Source organism: Sus scrofa, chromosome 4 (assembly GCF_054392235.1).
Source record: "Sus scrofa isolate SSC_HxYL_T2T_F1_AM1 chromosome 4, Sscrofa_HxYL_maternal_Yorkshire_Landrace_v2.0, whole genome shotgun sequence".
Taxonomy (NCBI): Eukaryota; Metazoa; Chordata; class Mammalia; order Artiodactyla; family Suidae; genus Sus; species Sus scrofa.
In genome coordinates this window covers 25348264-25375295 of record NC_139386.1, presented here as the reverse complement: position 1 = coordinate 25375295, position 27032 = coordinate 25348264, and the positions used below count along the sequence as shown (strand labels likewise).

Below are 27032 nucleotides of genomic sequence, written 5' to 3'. Positions count from 1 at the left end.
CTTAGAAGCTCAAGTGAAAAACAGTACAAGGTTAGGGACCATGAGAACCTATGCCCTCTCTACCGAGGGCAGGAAAGAGTTCCAGCAAATTTTTTCTATGTGATAATCCAGGCCTGGTGTGGCCAGTGTATCAAAAGAGAGAACAAATTCAGATTTTTACATGTGGTATTCAGTTCTTTAATACCCCTCAACTTCATGGGTGTGAACTGCACAGGTCCAATTATACATGATTTTTTAAAATATATACCATAGTATTACACAATCTATGTTTGGCTGAACCCATGTATGTGGAAGCACAGATACAAAGGGCTGATTATGAGAGCCGGGTATTTGAGGATTGTGGTATCCATGGAAGTTCCTGGCACTGATACCCTGCAGATACCAAGGGATGACTCTCCTTTCCAACAACAACCTAAAAATGTACTTACTGATCAATTGGCCCTGTGGCTCCAGTTTCTAAAACAGTATTATGTTATACACTATTGGATGGTATAATGTACAATGCATACTATTGAACAGTATAATGAAACCCAAGCTATCAGGTACACAACGAAATCTAGAAAGAACTATATATTATTTCTGAAAGTTATTAGTCCAATGTGGTAGAACATTAATCAGGCACATAATCCTGACAAAAATTCTAAGTATTTTTAGGGGTGGGCATGTTAAAAATGAAGTTACAAACAATTTTGAACAACATAATCAAATGTGTAGTGCATACAAAATACTGTCTATTTTGCCCATCATGCTTTAGGAAGCACAAAGTGGAACTGTAATAGGCTCAGTGGAAAACAATGAAACTTTGGTTGATCAATGATATCCATGAAATGGGTGGAGGAGAGAAGTTGAAGTTGAGGTCAAACATGCATAAAGATAAATTTCAAGTTTTTGTGGGTTTTTTGTTTGCTTGTTTTGTTTGTTTTTGGTTTTAGGGCTATATTTCCTGGAAAGATAAGAACTAATATAGAATAGCATTGGGGTTAATAATGTATGCATAAGGTAAATCGCTGGCTTTATTACAGGATTCTGGAATAATAGTACAGGAGACCTTCTTGTAAATCAAAAATAAAATAAAAGGAAAGAGGAGAGGAGAAAAAGAAAAGAAAATTAGCTTATCTTTAGTCACTTTACACAATAAATACACACATGGATATCTAAGATGATGACGCATAAGAAGAGCCTGGACTTACATCCTTCCATGGATACAACAAATATACAACTACATATGAGTCAATTCCCTCTGAAAATAACCTAAGAAATGGAGAAGCCCCTGCTCTACAAAAAAGGGCTACATCAAGACAGCTAGGCAAGGCAGAACTGCTTTTGCCAACCCCATACCTATGTGGCAGCACTGAATAGACAAGGATCTCATCAGATTGGTGCTTCTCCAGGAGAAATCAGGGGCTGGAAACCCAAATTAGGCACCCCGACCCAGGAGATCTACACTGAAGAGATGAGACCCAAAAACAGCTGGCTTAGAATATCAAGGGGGTTGATGTCCAAGGGTCCCAAAGTTCTATAGAACATTGAGACTGCCCTCTTAAAAATCTCACATGTGGTCTCACTTTCCCTGGAACCCAAATTGAACAGCAGTTTGAAAAGTGCCAAGACTGTATGTGAAGAAGAGTCATTGGCTAGAGGGGTGGAGGATAGTGGAAACACTCTCTGGAGATGGAGGTGCTAGGAGACACCATTATTATGCTCCCTACCCAACCTGCTAGCACAGGTGGGAGAGTTCAGATGCAGGAGTGAGTGATCATGTCCTGCAGCATGGCTGAAGCTGGAGAGCTCTCGTGGTTACAGCATTCCCCTGTCCCCTGTCTGGGATGGGTGGGCGTTAAAGCTCATGACATTCTTTTGCTCCCTAGCCAGTCTGCAAATTCAGGCAGCTGTAACACTCTCTTACCCTCTGGCTGGGGCTGACAACCACAAGCAATTGCAAGCATTCTCCTACTCCCAGCCTAAAGCTGACATGTTTACATATGCAAGGCACTCTCTTGCTGAATGGCTGAAGCCTGTGGGCACAGACAGTCATTTCCCCTCTGCCTTTATGAAGCAAAAGAGCAAGCTTGGCACATGATAAGCAGTAAGGGCATATCAGCAATAAATAAGGCAGTATATACAACCAAAAGTGTTTAAAAGACAATGAAGAGCTAGAGCAGGGTTGAATGAGAAGGATTATCACCTACATAAAGTCACTAATTCAAGACTGATAGAGGCAGTAGTTTTACCTAATACACATAAACGAACAGAGAATTAGGCAATACGAGTAGACAAAATACACTCCAAGCAAAATAACAAAACAAAACATCAGAAAAATAACTTACTGATATGAAGGTAAGTAGTCTGGAGTTCCTACTATGGCAGAGTGGATTAATGATCTGGCTTGTCTATGTGTCATTGCCAGTTTGATCCCTGGCCCAGTGTAGTGGGTTGAAGATCTAGAGTTGCCACAATTGTGGCATAGGATGCAGATGTGGCTTGAGGTAGGTGTGGTTTGGATTCAAACCCTGGCCTGGGAACTTCCATATGCCATGTGTGTGGCCAAAAAAGGAAAAAAAAAAAAAAAGAAGAAGAAGAAGAAGAAGATATCTACTTGATAAAGAATTCAAAATGACGGTCATAAAAGTGCTCACTGGTTAGGAGAAAAATGTAGAAACACAGTGAAAACTTCAAGAAATTATATATAAGAAAGAACCAATTAGAGTAAAGAATGCAAAAAATATGATTAACATAAATTAAATGAAAAATACACTAAAGGGGTACAACCACAGATTACATGATATGGAAGAGTGATTAATTATCTGGAAGACAGGGTAGTGGAAATCACCCGATCAGAATAAAAAGAAAAATAAATTAAAAATGAGGATAGTATAAGGACCTTAGACAACATCAAGCACAAAATCATCTGCATTATTGGGATCTCAAAAGTAGAAGAGAGGGAGAAAGAGGAAAAAGCGTATTTGAAGAAATACTAACTAAAAACCTCCCTATCCTGGAAAGGAAACAGACATTCAGGTCCAGGAAGGACAGAATGTCCAGGACAAGATGAATCTAAAGAGACCTACAAATAGACACATTATAGGTCAAAAAAATTAAAGAGAGAATACTAAAAGCAATAAGAGAAAAACAATTAATTATATATAAGGAAAGCAATTATTTTCAGTGGAAACTTTGCAGACCAGAATGGAGTGCCATGATATATTCAAAAGGCTAAGAACAAAACTAAAGAAAACAAAAACAATGCAACAAAAAATAAAACTTAACCAAGAATACTCTGTCCAACAAGGTTATAATTCAGAGATGAAAGAGAAATAGAGTTCCCCAGACAAGCAAACTCTAAAGGCATTCAGCACTACTAAACTGGCCCCACAAGAAATGTTAAAGGAACTTCTATAAGCTAAAATAAAATGGTACTAATTAATAAGAAAATATATGAAAGTAAAATTCTCACTGGAAAAGGCTAATACACAGTAATGATAAGGGAACCCGTGTGAAGGTTAAGAGACAAAGGTTCTGAAAAACAATTATAACTACAATACTTAGAGGATACAGAAAATGAAAAGTTGTAGAACATGATGTAAAAAATATAAAATGTGGAGGGGGAAACAAAAATGTAGTATTTGTAGAATGAATTTGAACTTAAATGACTATTTAAAATAGGCTGCTTTACATATAAATAGTTATATATGAAACTCATGGTAACTACAACCAAAAATCTATACAGACACATAGAAAATAAAGACAAAATATTCAAACACAACACTAAAGAAAATAATTACTTTAAATGCAAATGCATGAAATTCTCCAATCGAAAGTAAAAGGGAAGATAAATAAACTATAAACAAAAACAAGACCCATCTACATGCTGCCTATATGAGACTCACTTCAGATCTAAAGATACACCCAGACCAAGAGTGAAGATATAAAAGAAGATATTCCATCCCAATGGAAAAAATAAATAAATAAAGTAAAGCTGGAGTAGCAATATTTAGGTCAGATAAAATAAACTTTAAAAATAAGGATTTTAACAAGAAGCAAAGATAGGCATTGCCTAATGATATAGAAGTCAATCCATCAAGAGGATGTATCACTTATAAACATTTATGTACCCACCACAGGCACACCTAAATATGTAAAGCAAATATTAACAGATAATGGGATAAATTGAAAGTAACAGAGTAATAGAAGGAGACTTTAACACCCCCTTACATCCAGAAGAAAATCAATACAGAAACATTAGTCTTAAAAGATATGTTAGACTTGATAGAATTAATAAATATATTAGACCATTCCAGTCATAAACCAAATAATACACTATCTTTTCAAGCGAACTTGAAATATTCTTTAGATTACAGGTTAGGCCATAAAACAAGTCTCAATAAATTTATGAAACTGAAATCGTGTCATGCATCTTTTCCTATCAACATGGTAGAAACTAGAAATAAATTACAAGAAGAAATAAGGGAAAATATGCAAACATGCTATTAAACAACCAATGGGTCCATAAAGAAATTGAAAAAGAAATTAAAAAATACTTAGAAACAAATGAAAATAGATATACAATTTTCCAAAATCTATGGGACTCAGTAAAAGCAGTTCTAGGAGGGAAGTTCATAGAGATATAGTCCTACTCAAAACACACGAAAAATTCCAAATAGATAAAAAATCTGAATTTATACCAAACGAAACTAGAAAAAGAAGAACAAATAAAATCCAACATTCATAGAAGTTAGGAAATAATAAAAATCAGAGTGGAAATAAAATAAATAGAAACTAAAAAACAAAAGATCAATGAAACTAAAAGCTGATTCTTCGAAAAGACAAAACAATTGATAAATCTTGAACTAGACTTATCCAGAAGAGAAGAGAGAGGGCCCCCCTGAAATAAAACCAGAAACAACTGAGATAAATTACCACTGATACCATAGAAATAAAAGGATCATAAGAGACTACTACGAACAAGTATAAGACAACAAATTGGAAACCTTGAAGAAAGGGATAAATTCTGAAAAACAGTCTTCCAAGACTGAATCACAAAGAAATAGAAAATCTGAGTAAATCAATTATCAGTAATGAAATTGAATTGGTAATTTTAAAATTCCCAATGATAACAACAAAGTCCAGAACCAGATGGCTTTGCAGGTGAATTCTACCAAAGACAAAAAGTTAATACTAATGCTTCTAAAATTATTTTTAAAAACTGAAGAGTAAGTAACACTTTCAAATTCACTGTACAAGATCAACATGACCCTAATATAAAAAAAAGAGATTCCACAAAAGAAATAAAATTACAGGCAAATATATTCGATAAAATAGATGCAGAATCCCTCAGCAAATCCTTAGCAAACCAAATTCAATAATACATTAAAAGGCTCATAAAGCATAATCAAGTGGGAGTAAATTCCAGAGGTGTAAAGATTATTCTACCTCAGAAAATCAATGTGATTTGTTTTTATCACATTAAAAACAAAGAATAAAAATCAAATGAACATCTCAATAGATGCAAAAATAACATCTAGCAAAATTCAATATCCATTTATGATAAAAACTCTCAACAAAGTGATTTTAGAGGAAACATACCTCCACATTGTAAAAGCATATATGACAAACCCACAGATAACATCATACTCAATTTTTAAAAGCTGAAAGCTTTTCCTCTAATATATTTTTTAATGTTTTTGATTTTTATACTGCATAAATGGAATTGTACAGTACGTATGTATGTATGTATGTATTTATTGTCCTTTGTCTTTTTAGGGCCGTACCCGTGGCTTATGGAGGTTTACAGGATAGGGGTCTAATTGGAGCTGTAGCCGCTTGTCTATGCCAGAGCCACAGCAACTCTAGATCCAAGCCACGTCTGTGACCTACACCACAGCTCAGGGCAATGTCGGGACCTTAACTCAATGAGCAAGGCCAGGGATCGAACCCACAACCCCATGGTTCCTTGTCGGATTCATATCTGCTGTGCCATGATGGGAACTCCCTTTACCTCTACTATTAAAAGCAAGGCAAGGATGCCCATTATCACCACTTTGAGTCAACAGAGCATATATCCTAGTCATAGCAAATAGGCAAGAAAAAATAAAAGGGATTCAAATCAGGAACACATAAAACTGTCATTTGCAAACTATAGGTACTATATATTTCTATTTATAGTACCTATATTTGCAGGTACTATATATAGAAAACCCTAAAGACTCCATCAAAATATGTTAGAATTAATAACTTCAAAGATATTGTGAGATGCAAAATTAACATACATAAATCAATTGCATATATATACACTAATATTGAGCTATCAGACGGAGAATGTAATGAAACAATCCTATTTATGATTTCATCAAAAGAATAAAATGCAAGGAATAAATTTAACCAAGCAAGAAAAGACGTACACTCTGCAAACTATAAGACATTGATGAAAGAAGCTGAACACATACAAATAAGTGAAAAGGTGTACATTGTTCATGAATTGAAAAACTGATATTGTTAAAATGTGCTTACAACCTTAAGCAAGGTAAGATTCAATGCAATCCATATCAAAATACTAATGGCATTTTTCAGAGAACTAGAATAAAGAATCCTAAAATTTGCATGGAACCACCATGGACTCTGAATAGCCAAAATAATCTTGAGAAAGAAGAACAAAGCTGGATTTATCATGCTCCATGATTTCAAATGATAACTACAAAGTTATAATAATCAAAACTATATGGTGCTGGCACAAAAACAGACCCAAAGATCAATGGAATAGAGAGCCCAGAAACAAATTCGCACATAGATGCTCAATTAATCCATGACAAAAGACACAGATACACAATGAGAAAAAGACAGTCTCTTCAATAAATAGTGTTGGAAAAACTGGACAGATATGTGAAAAATAATAAAACTGGATCACTGTTTCACATCATATGCAAAAATAAATTCAGAATTATCAAAGATTTTAATGTAAGACCTGAAGTAATGAAACTCCAAAAAGAAAACACATGCAATAGCTTTTGGGCATGAGTCTTAGCGATATTGTTTTAGATCTGTCTCCTCAAGCAATGGCAACAAAAGCAAAGCAAAACAAAACAACAACAAAAAAGATGGGAGTTCCATCAATCTAAAATGGTTTTCACAGTGAAAAAAAATCAACGAAAAGAAAAGGCAACCTACTGAATGGAAGAAGATATTTGTAAATCCTTATGTCCTGTAATGGGTTACTATCCAATATATTTAAGAAGTTATACAACTCGAAATCAAACAAACAAACAACCCAATTAAAAAATGGGCAGAAGATCTGAATAGACATTTTCCAAAAAAAGACATATAGATGACCATTAATCATATGAAAAGATACTCAACATCACTAATCATCAGGGAAATGCAAATGAAAACTACAGAGACACCATCTCACTCCTGACAATATGGAGTGAGAAAGAAATAAAATAGCAAGTGTTGGTGAGGATGTGGAGAAACTGTTACTGTACACATGTACATGTAAACATGTACACTGTTAGTGAGAATGTAAACCAATACAGTCACTATGGAAAACAATATGAATGCTGGCCGCAAAATTAAAAATAGACCTACCATATGATCCAGTAATTTCACTTCTGGGTATCTATCTGAAGAAAGCTAAAACACTAACCTGAAAAAATATATGTACTCCTATGTTCATTTCAGCATCATTTACAATAGCCAATGCATGGAAGCAACCTAAGTGCTCACTGATAGATGAATAGATAAAGAATATGTGATATATATATATATGGAGAGAGAAAGAGAGATATACATACATACACGTAAATAATGGAATAATATGCAGTCATAAAAAATAATAAAATCTTGCTGTTTATGACAACATGGATTTACCTAGAGGTATTATGCTAAGTGAAATAAGTTAGCAGAGAAAGACAACTACCATATTATTTCATTTATACGTGAAATATAAAAGAATGGACAAACTAAACAAAACAGAAACAGACTCAGTTACAGAGAACAAACTGGTATTTGCCAATTGGGAGCAGGATTCAGGGGTGGTTAAGATATACAAAAGGGGTTAAGAGGTACAAACTTCAAGTTATAACATGGGGATGTAATGTATATGGGATATAGTCAATAATATTGCAATAACTTTGGTCGCAGATGGTAGACTTATTGTGGTGACCATTTATATATGTATATATTGTGGTGACCATTTTATACACATAAAATCACTGATGTACATCTAAAATTAATATGATAGTATAGTCAATCATGCTCCTATTTAAAAATACACTCATGATAAGGACATTACTTCTAGATTTGTTTATGCTGAAAATAATATTTTAAATATTATAGCAGAAGTACTTCAACTTTGATGTCTATAAGGATTATGTGATAAGTCTATTAAAAGGTATATTTGGGGGTCCAAATCCCAGACATACTCATTAAAATAATTCAGATAAGGATCTAGAAGTCTACATTTTTAAACATGCACCAGATAACTGTGATGCAAATAAACCCCATTTTTGAGAAACATCGTATTAATAAATGAATTGCAAATCAAGGGGAGTTCCCTTCGTGGCGCAGCAGAAACAAATCCAACTAGGAACCATGAGGTTGCAGGTTCGATCCCTGGCCTTGCTCAGTGGGTTAAGGATCTGGTGTTGCTGTGAGCTGTGGTATAGGTTGAAGACGCAGCTCAGATCTGGCATTGCTGTGTCTGTGGCGTAGGCTGGCAGCTACAGCTCTGATTAGACCCCTAGCCTGGGAACCTCCATATGCAGCCCTCAAAAGACAAAAGCCAAAATAAAAGAAAAAGAAACTAAAAAGACAGGATAATCAAATGCAATATTGCAATATGTGACTTGACTGAATCCTGAAGAAAAAAGAAAAAAAAAAAAGGAATCGCAAATCTACAGCTATAAAAGGAATTCTGAGAGAAATAAGCTTTTGAGGTCATCACAGAGAAAACAATATACTTGTTTTGAAACATTGCTTCTTGTCACTAACAGAAGCAGATTATTAGAATGGGGAGTCAAGGACTAGGCAATAAATACATTTCCTAATATTTACCCTTTTCTCTATACATGTTCATTCTTTCAGCTCACATTAAGAACTTTTTGGTCTCAGATCTGGCTCAGATTTGTGAGTTTTTCATTGCTAACTACTTTGTCTCCAACTACTGATGAACTCTCCACTTGAGATCTTGATGGCTAGGTATGATTAAGTTCCAATAAATTATTAGCACCCACCAGTTTTCAGTACTGGTATTATTTTATGTGGGATCAACTGCATATTTCTTTTTTCAATCTATTTTAAAACTCTGAGGAGGCAAAGGTGCATGCAAAAATAAGGCTAATCATCCACTCTCCAATTTCATTCTAGGCCTCCATTTCCAATGGGCTCCTTTCTGGCAGTGTATTCTAAGTATTTGTGTTAGGCTTCATTGAAGAAGGACTAGTAAATGTACTACATGCAGGTTGATGATAATAACTAAGGTATTTACTAGGCTTCTTCTCTTGGTGGTAGTGGGAAGGATCAATGAAAAAAAAATGAGTAAAATTTCATAAAGACCTGATAGACTACATCAAGAAACAAACAGTGAGTACTTACACTTGGAGCACAGTCCTTGGGTCTCCAACTTCACCTCCATCACCAATTGTCAAGGTATCATAGCCAATCTCCAGATCAAATTCTTCAAAATTTATCTGGATAACCTAGCAGTAAACAAAAACAAATATCTCAAATATATCACATTATACAACAAAACCAAACAAAAAAGCAATGGCAGAAAAACATTTAAAGTGCACTTCAGATGTACTATATACCTATATATCTCTAGCTATCTATATATGAATTTCATTCTATAGCAAGAGATCATGTGAGACTATTCTTAAAGTTTAATAACTGTAATTATAATAAAATTTCATTTACTATAGTATATCTTCTGTAATAGTTTTTCTTTTTTGTCTTTTTTTTTTTTTTTTTTTTTTTGTCTTTTCTAGGGCCACACCCACAGCACATGGAGGTTCCCAGGCTAGGGATCCAATCGGAGCCACAGTTGCTGGCCTATAACAGCAACTCCAGATCCAAGCCACATCTGCGACCTACACCACAGCTCACGGCAACGCCAGATCCTTAACCCACTGAGCGAGGCCAGGGATCGAACCCACAACCTCATCATTTCTAGTTGGATTTGTTAACCACTGAGCCACAACGAGAACTCCTATAATAGTTTTTCAATGAAATGGTATGGCTTCTGTTTATAGGACACTCTTATTTGAGGCATTTGAATGCAAATCTATTTGAGAAAGCTTTTTAAAAAGTACATGTAGGTGGAGAGTGGTTTGTCATACACTTGCATATACTTTTATGACCAGAATGTAAAAACACAGAGTGTATTATTTCCATTAAATAGTAAAGCTTAAAAAATGTTAGAGATAGGAGTTCCCGTCGTGGCGCAGTGGTTAACGAATCCGACTAGGAACCATGAGGTTGCGGGTTCGATCCCTGCCCTTGCTCAGTGGGTTAACGATCCGGCATTGCCGTGAGCTGTGGTGTAGGTTGCAGACGCGGCTTGGATCCCGTGTTGCTGTGGCTCTGGCGTAGGCCGGTGGCTACAGCTCCGATTCAACCCATGGCCTGGGAACCTCCATATGCCGCGGGAGCGGCCCAAGAAATAGCAACAACAACAACAAAAAGACAAAAAGACAAAAAAAAAAAAAAAAAAAGTTAGAGATAAATTTGCATCTAGATCACTAGATTTAAAGGCATCAAGTTTATTTTTCTGTATCTTTAAGTAATAGATTTCCTCTCATATATTTGCTGGCAAAATGGGGAGCACAATTCTTTGGGAGACACATTATTCAAAGACAATTTAATATTATTTGTTAACAAAATATACTCATGCACTCATTTACTTTTTATGTATCTATGTCAAAATTCATATTTAACTAAATTATAATTGTTAAACTAAGAACCAATATTAAAGAATACTATAATTAAGAATCTGTACAAGAAGACATTAAATATTGTCCTATTTAGAATCATGCCTTGAGCAAAAAATAATTTATAATAAAGTATTATTCAATAACAGAAAAGGTAAATGAATGCCTAAAGCTACCAATAGTACCAGAGGATAGTGAAAAAGGCTTTAACATTTTAAATTATTATTTAAAAACAATTTTATAATTATTTTTTACATTCGTATTTTAAAAAGAAATGATTTAAAGAAATGAGAGGTTTCATATCCTGACATTTTTAAGCTTTATAACAAAAAATATATTTTTGATTATGTCTATTTCTTGATTTTTTTTTTAAATCATCTTTTATTAGCATTGACCAAAGCAATTGTTTTGGTCGGGTTTAAACACGGAATATATAAAAACACTGAATTTACATGGCTAAAATTTAAAAAAATGTTTCCCTGTTCTACACTGAGTTAAATATAAGTGCTCTCAATTAATAACTGCCTGTTAATAGAGATTTAAGTTGTTTCCCACTTTTTCACTATTATAAGCAACATGGTTATGAGCAATATTAAAATTTTCTGGTTCAAATGTACAAGTATATCTCTATGTAATGTATGTACTTATAAGTGCAATCTCTGGATGAAGTAAAGCAAACATTTAAATTTATAATATTGTACCATATGGTTTGAAAAATATTTTACCAATTTAAATGCTCACAACTTATATACATTAGATTCTATTACTTCTACCAATCTATATGGTATAAAAATGATTTTTTGCATTGTTTTCATTTGTAACTAAGTTGCATATGTTTTCCTATATGCAATTTAATCATTTGTTTATGTTCCTTTTCTATAATTGACTTTTTGTATTTTGGCTATTTTCCTTTTGGATTGCGTGTCTGCTTATTGCTGATTGCAGATATTCATATTCTTTTTTTTTTTCCATTTTTTTAGCCACACCCATAGCATATGGAAGTTCCAAGGCTAGGGATCAAATCTGAGCCACAGGTGCAACCTACACCATAACTGAGGTGATGCAGGATCCTTAATCTACTGTGCCAGGCCACAGAGAATCAAACCCATGCCACTGCAGAAACAACACTGGGTCCTTAACCTGCTGCACCACCGCAGAAACTCCAGGAATTCTTTACATCAATGATTCCCAATGTTTTCCTTTATAGCACACATAAAAAATAATAATATTTAAGATACAATGAGGTAACCAGATGAAGCAGGTTGCGATGGAAATGTTTTGGCCAGGTTCTTCCTTTCAGAGAGCAAAGATCTCTGTCTTAGTTCTACCTCTAACTCCTTCATAGCACACAATTCATTAAATACCATTGATCCTGGCTCACCAGTTGAGAAGGTCAGTTTTACATATTCTGGATACTAATCCATTACATGTTCTATGTGTTGCAATATTTTCTTCAAGTTTATAGTGTGCTTTTTCATTTTCTTTGTTAAATCTTTTGTTAGGAAGAAATTATTAGTACTACTAAGTAGGACTTATTAATATTTTATTTTTTATGTAACAAGTTTGCATTGCCTATGACATAAGGTCATAAAGACATTTTCTTCAAAACTTAAATTTTTGGCAATTCAATGTTAAAGAAAGTATGAAGTAGGTATCTGTGGTAGGTAAAATCCTAAGATGGCCTCCAAAATCCATGCCCTGCCCAAGATATTTGTTTTATGTTGCTGAATTTTGATTTGATATGCAAAATAGAAGACTAACAAAGCAATCCTTTCATTTTTTTTACTTCAATATGAATACAAAGCTGCCTCTATACTTTTAACTGAATAAAATACCCCAGCGATCTGCAAAATAAACTCTGACATATATTAAACTTCTATATATGATGATGTTGGTTTGGGGGCTCCAGATTCTGTTCTCTTGGTCACTTAGTATGTCTCTTAACTAACACAAATTGGCTTAATTATTATTTCTATAACATAAGACTTTGTAAGTTACATTCCTCATTTTTTCTATACATATCTTGAAAATCTTCATTATTGTTATTTTAAATGGTATATACGTTTATATTTTCAGCTGCTTTGCAGTTAGTATATTAAAATGAAATGTATTTTACATACTGATCTCTTATTTAGACAACTTAATAAGGCTTCCCTTTATTTAAAAACATTAGTAAATTATTTTTTGTTCTCAATAGAGCAAATATGTCTTCTGTAAATAACAATTTAAATTCTTGCTTTTCAAAAGTAATGCTTCCCTCATAATGTTAACTGCCTTGGATCTCTGGTATAATTTTAACTAGAATGGGTGATAAAGTTGGCCTCATTATATTATACCTTATTTAAAAGGGAATGCTTTTAATGTTTCACCATTAAGAATATTATTCAGGAGTTCCCGTCGTGGTGCAGTGGTTAATGAATCCGACTAGGAGCCATGAGGATACCGAGTTGCTGTGGCTCTGGTGTAGGCCAGCGGCTACAGCTCCAATTATACCCCTCGCCTGGGAACCTCCATATGCCGCTGGAGCAGTTCAAGAAAAGGCAAAAAGCCAAAAAAATTTAAAAAAAAAGTATTATTCAGGTAGATGTACTTTATACAGATAAGGAAGATTTCTTCTTTGACTTTCTTTTCTGGTTGAGTATCACAATTTTACTTGTGTCATCAAATAAGTTGATAAGTATACACTTCCATTTCTCACATAGCAGAGCTTCTATAAGTTAGAGAACTTTTTTGAAAGTTAAGTGAAACTATTTTTTTAAAAACATCTGAGACTCTTTCTTAGTGTGTAATAGTTGACTGTGTACTGCTTGTTTAATTTATTCTATAGTTGTAGAATTATCGAGGCTTTCTGCTTTTTTCCCCCTTGAGTTAATTAAAGTAGTTCAATTTTCCTAGAAACATGTCAATGATAGACCTATTTTCAGATTCTTACTCATACATTCACTTTGTTTCATTCTATGCTGTGTCTGTACTTTTGTCCTATTTATATTTCTAATATTGTATAAATGTGTCTTCTCTTTTTGTTTATAACTTTAATTGTGATAAATATATATATAAGAAAACAATTACTTTCAACTATTTTAAGTGTACAATTCAGTAGCATTAATTATATTCACAATGCTATGCAACCATCACCACTGTTTTTTTCTAAAGTTTTTCATCATAACAAATCAAAACTCTATCACCCTTAAGAAATAATTAATTCCCCAGTTCTCCCTTTCCCTCATTTCCTGGTAACATCTAACATACTTTCTGTGTCCACAAATTTGCATATTCTAGATATTTTATATAACTGGAATAATACAATATTTACCTTTTTGTGTCTGTTTTACTTCACTAAGTGAAGTCTTCAGGATTCATCTATATTTGTAACATGTATTGGAATTTCATTCCTTTTTATGTTTGAATAATAGCCCATTATTTGATTTAACCATAACTCTCTTATGGTCACTTGGGGTGTTTCTATCTTTTGTCTACAGTGAATATTGCTGTTATGAAGATTGGTATACAAGTATCCATTCAAATCTTTGTTTTCAACTATTGTGAATATATCTATGAGTGAAATTACTCGTGCATATATTTAATATTCTGGAGAACTGTCAAGCTGTTTTCCAGAGCTTCTGAACATCTTAAATTCCCACCAGCAATTTATGAGGGTTCTGATTTCTCCACATCCTCATCATGGGTTATTTTTCCATTTTGTCTTTATTATACCCATCCTAATAGATAAAAAGTGGTATCTCACTATGTATTTGAGTGAATCTCTAATCACTAAAGAAGTACTTATTAGCCATTTGTATATATTCTTTGGAGAACTATATATTCAAGTCTTTTACCCTTTTTATTTATTTTTACTTATTTTTCTGTAACCTCTTTTAAAACTAGGTCATTTTTTATGTTGCTGAGTTGTAGGAGCGGTTTACATATTCTAGATGTTAATTCCCTACCAGATATATTATCTGCAAATATTTTCTCCCATGTGTGGACTGTCCACTCTTGTGATAGTGTTCTTTGATGCCTTAAATATTTTAATAGAATGAGGTCCAATTTATCTATTTTTGTGTTGCCTATGCTTTTAGTGTCATATTTAAGAAGTCACTGAAAAACCCAAGATCATGCATTTTTTGTCTGTTTTTTTTGATGAATTTTATAGTTTGAACTCAAATTTAGGGATCTTTTATCAATTTTGATTTAATTGTTGTATACAGTGCAAGTAAGGATCAAATTTCATTCTTCTGTATATGCCTATCCAATTTTCCAAGAATCATTTATTGAACCAACTACAGGCAAACTTTACCTTATTGCCCTTTGCTTTTATTGTGATTGGAAGATACTGTACTTCGTACAAACTGAAGGTTTGTGGCAAAACTGTGTTAAGCAAGTCTGTCAGCAACATTTCTCAATAGAATTTCCACACTTGGTGTCTTTGTGTCATGTTCTGATAATTCTCACAATATTTCACAATTTTTCATTATTATTATATTTGTTATGACGATCTGTGCTCAGTGACTTCTGATGTTACTTTGTAATGATATGGGGGAACCACAACCACATGCACATAAGACTACAAATTTAAATGATAAATGGTGTGTGTGTTCTAAACTGTTCCACAGGCTGATCCCCCATCTGTCTCCATCTCGGTGGGCCTCCCTATTCCCTGAGACAAGATAATATTGCAATTAGACCAACTAGTGACACCACACAACTTCTAAGTGTTCAACTCTAAAGAGTCCCATCTCTTTCACTTTTAATCAAAAGTTTAGAAATGATTAAGCTAAGTGAGACGGTATATCAAAAGTAAAGACAGGTCAAAAGTTATTCCTCTTGCACCAGACAGCCAATTTGTAAAGGAAAAAAAAAAAAGTTCTTAAAGGAAATTAAAAGTGCTTACTATAGTGAATAAACAAAGAAGAAAATAAATGTTAACTGCTGATGTAAAGTTTTAGCGGTCTGGATATAATTTCAAACCAGTCACAACACTCTCCTAAGCCAAAACCTAATTCAGAATAAGGCCCGAACCCTCTTCAATCTGTGAAGGCTCAGAGAGTTAGTAAATTATAAAGAAAATCTGAAGCTCGCAGAGATTACTCTATGAGGTTTAAGGAAAAAAGTCATCTTCATAACATAAAGAGACTATCTTTTCTCCATTATATATTCTTACCTCTTTGTCATAGACTAATTGACCATAGGTGTGTTGGTTTATTTCTGGATTTACCATCTTATTCCACTGACCTATATTTCTGTTTTTGTGCTAGTACCCTATTGTTTTAATGATTTTACCTTTGTAGTATAGTCTAAAGCCAGGGACCTTGTTTCCTCCAGCTCTGTTTTTCTTTCTCAGGATTTTTTGGCTATTCAAGGTCTTTTGTGTTTCCATAAAAATTTTTAATCTCAAACAACCTAACTCTATACCTAAAGCAACTAGAGAAAGAAGTTAATAGAAGGAAATAAATCATAAAGTTCAGAGCATAAATAAATGAAATAGAGACAAAGACAACAATAGAAAAAAAATCAATGAAATTAAAATCTGGTACACTTGAAAAACAAAATCTATAAACCTTTAGCCAGAATCATCAAAAAGATGGGAGGAGGCTCAAATCAATAAAATGGAAAATGACAAGGAAAACTTAAAATTGACTCCACAGAAGAACAAAGGATTATAAGAGACTACTACAAGAAACCAAATGCCAATAAAATGGCAACCTAGATGAAAGGAATAAATCCTTAGAAAGATGCAAACTTCCATGTCTGAACCAGGAAGAATCAAAAATATGAACAGACAAATCACCACAAATATGGAAATTGAAACTGTGATTTTTTTAAAAAACTTCCAATAATAAAAAGTCCAGGACAAGATGTCTTCACAGGTAAATTATATCAAACATTTAGAGAAGCATTAACATCTATCCTTACGAAAATCTTCCAAAAATTGCACAGGAAGAACACTCTTAAATTCACCTATGAGGCCACCATCACCCTGAAATCAAAACCAGACAAAGATAGCACAAAAAAATAAAATTACAGGCCAATACCACTGATAAACATAGGTGCAAAAATCCTCAACAAAATACTAGCAAACCCATCCAAAAATATGCTAAAAGGATCATACAGCATGATCAAGTGGGATTTACACCAAGAATCAAGAATTCTACAATATTCACAAATCAATCACTGTGATATGCCACATTAAGAAATTAAAGAATAAAAACCAGGAGTTCTCATTATGGTTCAGTGGTAATGAACCTGACTAGTACCCATGAGGACAGGGTTTGATGCCTGTCCCCACTCAGTGGGCTAAGGAGTTGGCGTTGATGTCAGGTGCAGTGTAGGTCACAGCTGTGGCTCAGATCTGTTGTTGCCGTGGCTGGGGTGTAGGTCAGCAGCTGAAGCTGTTTTCAACCCCTGCTCTGGAACTTCCATATGTGGCAGATGTGACCCTAACAAATATAAAATAAAATAAAAAATACAAAAATAAAGAAATTAAAATCATATGATCATCTCAATAGATGCAGAAAAACTTTTGACAAAATTCAACACCCATTTATAATAAAACCTCTCCCAAAAGTGGGCATGGAATATAGCTTATTATGTTGACATAAGAAGCCATATATGTCAAACCTATAGCTAATATCATTCTCAATGGTAAAAAGCTGAAAGTATTTTCTTTAAGTATTTCCAGGAACATGACAAGGATGTACACTCTATTTTACTCAACTTTTTGAGAGTCCTAGCAACAGCAATCAGAGAAGAAAAAAAAATGAAAAGAATCCAAGTTGAAGAGGAAGTAGTAAAATTCACTGTTCAGAGATGACATGATATTATACATAGAACACACTAAAGATGCTACCCGAAAACTATTAAAGCTTATCAATTAATCTGGTAAAGTTGCAGGATGCAAAATCAAAAAACAGAAATCTCTTTTATTCCTATACACTAACAATGAAAGATCAGTCAGAAAAATTAAGGAAACAATCCTATTTACCACTGAATCAAAAAGAATAAAATATTGAGGAATTGCCTATGTAAAGAGGCAAAAGACCTATTCTTTGAAAACTATAAGACACTTATGAAGGAAATCTAAGATGATAGGCACAGATGGAAAGATATACCCTGTTCCTGGGTTGGAAGAATCAGTATTATCAAAATGACTATACTACCCAAGGCAGTCTAATGATTCAATGCAATCTCTACCAAATTACCAATGTCATCTTTAACAGAACTTGACTGACATTTTTCTAGGATTTCTTATACTACATGATGAGTAACTTTTCACTTTTGTCTTTACCTTTCAACAATCTGACTGGAGTGTTTAGGGATGGATCTCTTTGAATTTATCTTTTGGTTTGTTGAGCTTCCTGGATGTGTAGATTTGTCTCTCTTTCAAATTCGTATACTTTGGGGCCAAATATTCTTCTATATTCAAATATTCTTTCTATATTTTATTTCAAATTTCTCCTCCTGAGACTCTCATAATACATCCGTTGTCCATTTGATCATGTCCCATAGGACCATTAGGTTCCTTTCACTTTTTCTTTTTTCTTTTTTTTCTGTTCTTAATACTGAATAATTTTAATTGAAATCTCTTCAAGTTTACTAATTTTGTCCTTCTGATGACCAAAGCTGCTACCAAAACCCTCTAGTTTTTTTTAACTTTATTACATTTTAAAATTCCAGCATTTCTATTTTGTTTATTTTTAATATTTCTATTTCTTTATTGATATTCTTATTTTATTCATATGTCATTTTCATGGTCCTCTTTTTTTTTTTTTTTTTTTTTTTTGGTCCATGCCCTTTGAGCATAATTAATGAAGTTGTTTAACATTTTTGTCTAGTACATTTGATGACTGTATGTCTTCAGGGATGTTTCCTGTAAACTAATTTTGTTCCTTTGAATGGCCATACTATTCTGTTTCTTTGCATATTTTGTGATTTCCTTATTGTTGCTAAAAACTAGATTTTTGAATATTATAATGTGGTATTTCTGAAAATCAGATTCTCCCCCTTCCCCAGAGTTTACTTTTTTTTTTTTTGATTTTTGAAGACGTGTCTATATAATGTTTTAACTGGAGTTTCTTTAAGTTCAAAAATATACCCATGTTTGGACTGCTATAACAAAACACAATAAACTAAGTGGTTTGTAAACAAAAGACATTTATTTTGTCTCAGTTCTCAAGGCTGGCAAGTCCCTGGATGCTTTAGTGTATGGTGAAAGCAAGCTTCCTGTTTCATAGGAGGCCAACTTTTTGTTGTAGCCTAACATGGCAGAAGGTTCTAGGGAGCCCTTTGGAGTCTCTTTTATAAGAACACAAATCCTGTTCATGAGGTTTCCACCCTCAGGACCTCCTCCCAAAAGACGCATTTTCTAATATTATATTGAGCTTTAGGATTCTGAAGGGACAGAAGCATTCAGAACAAAGCAAGACCTCTTCCAGTTTTTGAGGATTGTCTCAATACTGAGTTACTCAGTATTAAAGCCAGTATTAGAGTAACTTGCTGCTGCACTAAGCCTATAGATCAGATAGTGGTGAAAACTTAGTGTCTTAGTGTCTTTACATGTCTTTCTGAGCACGTGTCTTGCGACGGGCACACATGACTTTTAAAAATCTGTCATATACTGGAGGCCTAGGGCCTTTTTTTTTTTTTTTTTTTTTTTTTTGGCTGCCTTGCAGCTTATGGAGTTCCTGGGCCAGGGATCAGATCCAAGCCATAGTTGTGACCTTTGCCAGCTATGGGAATGTCAGATCCTTTAACCCACTGTGCTGGTCAGGGATCAAACTTGCGTACTGGCACTGCAGAGCTTCCAGTGGGAACTCCCGGAGTGCTTCTGAATGCCCTAATTTCCAGCAGAAACTCTGTTTGTTAATTCTAGTAACTTACTCATGGTGGATTGCTTACCTATGTCTTTAGTCATACTTTATAGTAAACACATTTTTATTGGGGCTTAAACTCTGAGAACTCTGAAGGTCTTAAACTGGGTATAATTTCATTCATTTTCTGCTAACTGGATCCAAGTGTTACTACCAAGCTGGTGCCAATCTAACATTCTTTGAGGCTTTCAACTAAATCCTAAAGTTTCAAGTTCAGCTTCTTGTTGATCCAAGGAGACGGGGCCCCAGTTTTAGTCTCTAATTCCAGGGAGTTATTGTCATTTGCCAAAAGGAAAATCAAGCTTTCTTTCCATTTCATCTCCAAATACCTTTCCATTCAATCTCCTACTTTCATTTCAGTTCATGATTCTGTTATTACATATGTGTAATTGTACTTGTGTTTTTATATTATGTGTGCATAGTCTTATAGACATCGTTTACTTTATTGTGAACCAACAATGCACTGAAAAATGTGTTTCTTCTATTTCAGTGGGAGGACACTTCAAAGTACCTCATCTGGCACCCTTTCAAAAGTGAAATCACATGACCCATTTTACCACAAGCCATTTCACAACAGATCCACGAGTGCACTCATTTTAAATCAGGACATGTCTTCTATTATATGGCTTTAAAAGCCTAATAGGCTAGCAGATACAAATTAGGAATCTAATAAGTGACTGATAGTTGATTGCTAATTCTATGCCAAACCCTTATTGTTTAATCATGTCCTAAAAAATATGGACACCCATTTAATGGTAGATTTTATTTTGCTTGAATTGTAACTTAGAGTTATGCATGTATATATGCAACAATAAGAACTCTATTTCATTTTAAATTAAGTGATGAATTAATTACTAACTAATCCATATACTTTCAGATAACCACTTAACCACTGAGCTGTCACTGAAATTTTAGACACTTATAATTCTTGAACAATTTCAATGACACCCAACCACTGAGAAGCTAGAATAGCCAGATAGAATTGGTAGAACATATTCATTTTAATTTGATTCTTGGAGGCTTAGTTTAAACTTGATTAGTGGACTAGTTCTTTAGAAGTAAAATCAATGCATTAAAAGAATAAAACTGCCTTGGTCAAATCTGGAGACATTAATATAAATAAAGCATCAGAGCAAAACTCAAAAATGTTATATTGAGATGTTTCCAAAAGAAAAAAAAAATAGTAGAATGTATAAGGTAATTTGTAAAAACAAAAAGAAAATAAAATATTTTTGTTCACACTAGAATGTAATAAATAACATCAAGAGTATGAGGGAGTTCCCCTCGTGGCTCAGTGGTAATGCCCCAACTAGTATCCATGAAGACGTGAGTTTGATCCCTGGCTTTACTCAGTGGTAATGAAAGGGGTGGACTGTGGCAGAAACTATCGATTGCCTATCCAACAGCCACTTGTTCACTCCAGACATTTTTCTTCTGAACGGGACATTGATTTTGTTCAGCTTCATAACTTCCTATGTTATCCTCATGTTTTAGGGACTGCTGATCTCATATCAAGTTTCATGGAATGTGTCCTGAGTATATGTCAATCTTAGCAGTACTATTTTGAATGTCAGGGATAAGATAAGATATTAGTAGGTGACCTAATTCTGGTCAATGGAAGGTGAGGAGCAATATTTCAGGGGCCTTTTGGGAAAATATTTCTTGGTGCTCAATGAAATACAAAGAATCAATCCTCTTTGGTGCTGACTGGATATGGATGTATTGATTAAAGCCATGGCAGTCATCTCGCATTACATAGTTTGAGGATAAACTATGGAGATGCCTAGAGCCAAGAGAGGGATGTTTTTTAATCTATGCTTGAGGCTTGCATACCTCTGGACAGTATGTTGTGCTAAATAATGCACTTCCATATTATTTAAACAATAGTTTCTCTATACTTAAACTGAAAACATTCTAGTGGATAAATAGATATAATCAATTCTAAGTTTAAAAAATATGCCTTGCCAGTAATTTGACTGTGTTTATCTGGCTAACAGTGATGGAACTAAATTCAATCTCAGGCTTGCCTAATACCACAGTCCAAGTGCTCAAATATCACACTATTCTGAGTTTGCACAGCACAGGTCTGCAATTTAGGAAATACTTTCTGTCTACCAAACACCTGATATATAATAATGTAATTTCTAAATAAATTCTTTGATGTTGCACATGTGTCTCATGTATTAAAAAGTGATGGTAAGGGAAGATAATTTCTGATATCTGAAAAGTAACGAATATTACATCAATTGTGGGAAAAATATAGGAAACATGAATTGCTACAAGTTATTCATCTTCCACAATAAACTGTATTTTTGCATCAAATTAATTCTGAAATCTGATGACATTTCTCAGTATTTCTCTAGCTGTACTCTAGTTGCATAGGACAATTTTTACCAAAATGACAAGCACCACACTCAATGAACATTTGATGTTATTTAACTAAATAAATTAATGATGCTTTAATATGAATACCAAGCTATTCACATTAGTGAGACAGAATAATATAAAGTCACAGGCAAAACTAGGGTTTAAGTCTCATCTCTGTCACAGAATGTTATGTTATTTGGGGGAAGTTTCATAACTATAAAAGAGTATTTATAATTCATAATTCCTAAGGTTGAAGTAGGTATTGAATTAAACAGAATTTGTAAAACAGAACACAATGTGATTGTTATATAGTAGGCCTTCAATAAACGACAGTTATTATTAGCTATGTTAAGCTAATCATCATAAATTTTACATCTGTTCACAATGGATCTTAAGGATGAAGTTTTTTTTTTTTTTTTTTTTTTTTTTTTTTGCACCCACACTATGATTCAAAAAGTAAAGTTCCCTCTTCAAAATCTATGCTGGAAGTAGCTTTTCTCTATTATGTTCATTTCAGAATGACTCTAATTCACTTTGTTATCAACAAGTATATTTCCTACCAGATGATGAAATCCCAAATTTACAATATAGGCATAATTACAAAATATATATAAATGTAAGCTTTGCATACAAAGTTTAAGGTATGCAATGCCATATTACACAATCAGTTTGACACCTCATTAAAGCACTTCTCTTTCCATATACTTCCCAGACTTTGGTGACCATAATTCAATTTGGAGACAAGACATAAACAAGATAAATATAATACCCTGTGTTAAGTGCTTTGGGATGTGGACACACAGGGTTACATGGGAGCAGGGATGAGATCTGCCCAATTCAGTTAAACAGTAAAGTGAAAAGATTTCCTTAAGGTGAAAATCCCCAGGCAGTGCAAAGGAAAGATGGGAACTGGGGAAGAACATTGTAGGGGAGAGTATGAAAAATGGTACAGTGGAAAGAAAAATGTTTTTGTTTTTATAATGCCTACTGTGAAACAAGACATTATGAAAAGGAAGACTAAATATGAAGGTAGGAACTACATCATGTTAAGGACTTTGAACTTTATCTTATAAATGAGGAACAGTAAAAAAGGGTTTTGAGCAGAGCGTTAGGATTTTAGTTACTTTTCATGTGCTTACTTCGGCAGCAGGAACATCTGGATTTGAAGAGGAAGAGTTAGAGAAACTGAGGACCTAAACTTGAGCTATGAAATAGGGGTGGAGAAGAGTAGACCCAATCTAGAATTTTTACCCCAACTAAAAATTATTGTGGTCATTTTCCCCTTTTCTCTTTTCATACATATAGAAGCACTAGTCAAAAGCCCATTCAAAAAAATCCATGCCACACAAGACTATTTTATCAAATATTATGGGTATAATCTAACTCAGACAAAGCAGAATATGCAACACATTTGTTAAAAATCACATATTTCAGAATAATCCTAAGATTTGACTGTTTTGTGATATGTATTATGTATGATACGTATTACATGTGCATATGGAAAATTAGTATTAAATTACTGTTTAATTAGTAATCATTCTAATTTGCCTATTTTTGGAGAAAAATATACAAAGGCATATTTATATTAAATTTGTGGGAGTTCCCGTCCTGGCGCAGTGGTTAACGAATCCGACTAGGAACCATGAGGTTGAGGGTTCGGTCCCTGCCCTTGCTTAGTGGGTTAAGGATCTGGCCTTGCCATGAGCTGTGGTGTAGGTCACAGACACGGCTTGGATCCCGCATTGCTGTGGCTCTGGCGTAGGCCAGCGGCTACAGCTCCGATTGGACCCCTAGCCTGGGAACCTCCATATGCCGCGGGAGCGGCCCAAAGAAATAGCAAAAAAAACCCCGAAACAAACAAAAAATTTGTGAAACAAGTACATATTGTAATATATAAAAGGCTTAAATGTGACTCATACCAATGTAACATATTTGCAAGTAATCTCATTTTAGAGGAATAAATTAATCTTTCATATTCTAAAGGATTATACACTCTACTATTACACTTATATATTTTATTACAGAAGATACATCCCAAGACTCTGGACTAGGCCATTCTAAAATGAGAAGTGTCAGTCTAGAGAATTCTCTACGTTCATCCACTTTGGTGCCAGCATCAGGTTAATAGTTTCAGTTCTTACAAAGCTTCATATTTTAGAGACAGAGGAGGAGATGTGAGATATTGATGGAATGATAAAACCTTTCAGCTTTGTTTTATTTTTCTATGCTTTTCGTATCTGTGCACTGGTCTTCCCCTTTAGGGGATCACTGGTATGTAACAATGACAGATTAAATACAGCACTACAAATGTTTCACTGAAGGGAAGAAACTACATAAAATGAAACATGCATCAAATATTAAATCTATAATATAACACTACAAAGCCATTGGTTCTTTTCTGTCATTTATTCATGCTTAGCTACTGGAGGATATAATTTAAATTTCATAGTACATATAAATGATCAACCTGAAGTTACAGATTTTGAAGAAAATGCTTGCAGATATTGTTATTGGTTTTAGGATGACATTCATTACAAATTTGTGTCTGTTACCTTGTATATATCAAAAACTTTTTAAAACAAATCTGTGTGGTTCATTAAATTAATTTGATAAAAAGTACTATTTTGCCAGTTTTGTCCCTCATTAATAGTGAAGTCAGCCTGATCCAGGATATCTATCTCTCCCTTTATTCATCTATATCTTTATTTATTTATTTTTTTTTTTTTACAGAGAATCTTTGGCTTGAAGCTTTATTTTAAAAAATGAGATTAGTTTAAAGTAAACAAACATACACCATGCTAGTGAGACTCAGATACTGTGGGCTCTTATATACAATGAGGCATACAGTGCTTCCTCAGTTTATCCTTATTATTTTCCTTATAGTACCAAAGAGGAAGGATGCAAGATATTAGCTTGTCAATTCATGGTCTTCATTTACTTTTGCGTATGTAATTTCTTCAAGTATTATTAATTAATACATCTTTTGGAAGACTTTGTTTACCACCAAAATTATCTTTTTGAGTAAGTAATTTATGTAGAAGCCCAAGAATTTAGGGTGTAAGAGGGATTATTTGCCATTGAACCTATTGCTTGCGACAGCTATCCAGGAAGAAAGAATCCTGGCCCATGAATGAATATTCTTTGCAGCAAGTGGTTAGAATAAGAGTAGGGAGAGGTAGTTATACTATTGTTTCCTGTTCTATGAACTGCACTTCAATTAATAAGCCTCTATTTTAAATTTTGGATGTTATATTGAAACAAAAATCAGATAATGTTAAGTCCTCTACCTAAAAACTCCTAATTAATTCATTTATAAATTTTTATTTAGAGCTTACACTTTACCAGCACTATCCTAGTGCTGGGTATACAAACTTTCCTCCCTTCATCAGGGAATTATAAAAAAGATAGAAAAGGAGCATATGACATAACGTCATATGACATGAGGTCTTCAAATACCAGTAAGTGTTATAAGGTGCTGTTAAAAAAAACGATCCAAGGAGTTGTAACCTAGGTGGTCAGTGATTCAGTGGAGAGAAGGTGACATTTAAGAGATATATGTATGAAGAAAGAGTGTAATTGTTTAGGCCATGCTCTTCATTACATTTTTGGATGAATCTCAGAGGGCCCTGTGTGCTTCGGACTTTCTTCACCTCCATAGCCTCCATTTCTTTCATTCTTCTCCTTACCCACCATGCCATAACACCCTACCCATCTTTTTAGTTTCTAGAAGACATTAGTACTTTACAAATACTTTTCCTTCTGCCTACTCTCATGTTTGATTGCTAGTCCCCTGTCATTCTTCAATACTGGATTAAATCTCATTTGTTCAGAAAGGTCTTCACTGACCGTTCTAAGCAGCCTCCTTTTTATTCCACCCAGAGTGTTTCCTTCAAATTGTGACTTGTTATAACTTCAGATTTTGCTCCTTCCCTTCTATCCTTTCTTCTGTTATCATACAGTGTGAGTGGTTTTGCTGTTAGGTCAGGAGGGGACTGAAATTCAAGGAAGATATGTAATATTGAACAAAGGGATTAGACAGACTTGTACCCTTTGATGATATGTAACCGCTGTGACTCTGGTTGTATGAGAATTATGAGAATAATTAAATCATCCCAGTGACTTTCCTCTACACTGGTTAGAGATTCCAGAAGTTCCAAGAGCTATAATACTATGAATAGAAAGTGCTAGATACAATACTGCACTCCTCTCTCCACACCACCTAGCTACAGCTGTTGCTGAGAGGCTGGGCAGCTGAGGGGGAAAAAAAAAATATGTCCCAGAATGATGACCATGGCTCTTACTGATTCCTCCAAGGTTGTCATTAAGATAACCTACTTTGCAGTAAAATATCTCGGGGTCAGGAAGCAAAAGCTCACAGCTCTCTCCAGTTCCTTTTTTCAAACTTTCTTGGCATAAGCCTATTCTGACTTTTTAGAAACATCTGCTGATGGCTCCCAATGACTAATATCAGCAGGGAGTCTCCACAAGGATCCTCCAATTTCTTAAATGTGTGAGAGCATGTGTTATCTGCACAGTGGGAAGCTAAGATCAAACACTGATAGAGGCATTATGCCTCATCACACTGTGGGCATGTGGTGGTAGTAGTGGTGATAGTGATGGTGATAGTGGTAGTACTAGTCACAATAGGAGGAGTAATAGTAATATCATTATTGATAACATTTCTTGAATAAGTACTGTATTCCAGACAGTATTCTAAGCACATGGTGTATGTTATCTCATATAATCCTTCCAAAAGCCCTATGAGGAAGGCATTATTATCTTTATTTTATAGTTTAGAAAACGAAAGCCTAAATAAGTTTATTTTTTGGTGGTGATCTGTGATTAATTATAGCATTATGCAATAGGTATATCTGCATAC

At 34.1% G+C, this 27032-nt stretch overlaps 1 protein-coding gene across 5 annotated transcripts in view; it reads right to left on the bottom strand.

Annotated features, from left to right (window-relative positions):
* CSMD3 (CUB and Sushi multiple domains 3) overlaps window positions 1–27032 on the bottom strand; it is a 1221352-nt gene that overhangs the window by 586252 nt on the left and 608068 nt on the right. For all 5 annotated transcript variants that reach the window (XM_021090582.2, XM_021090584.2, XM_021090585.2 and 2 more), the window contains one exon: window positions 9586–9689. In XM_021090582.2, the coding sequence (XP_020946241.2) occupies window positions 9586–9689 (104 nt within the window). The remainder of the gene's footprint in view (window positions 1–9585; window positions 9690–27032) is intronic.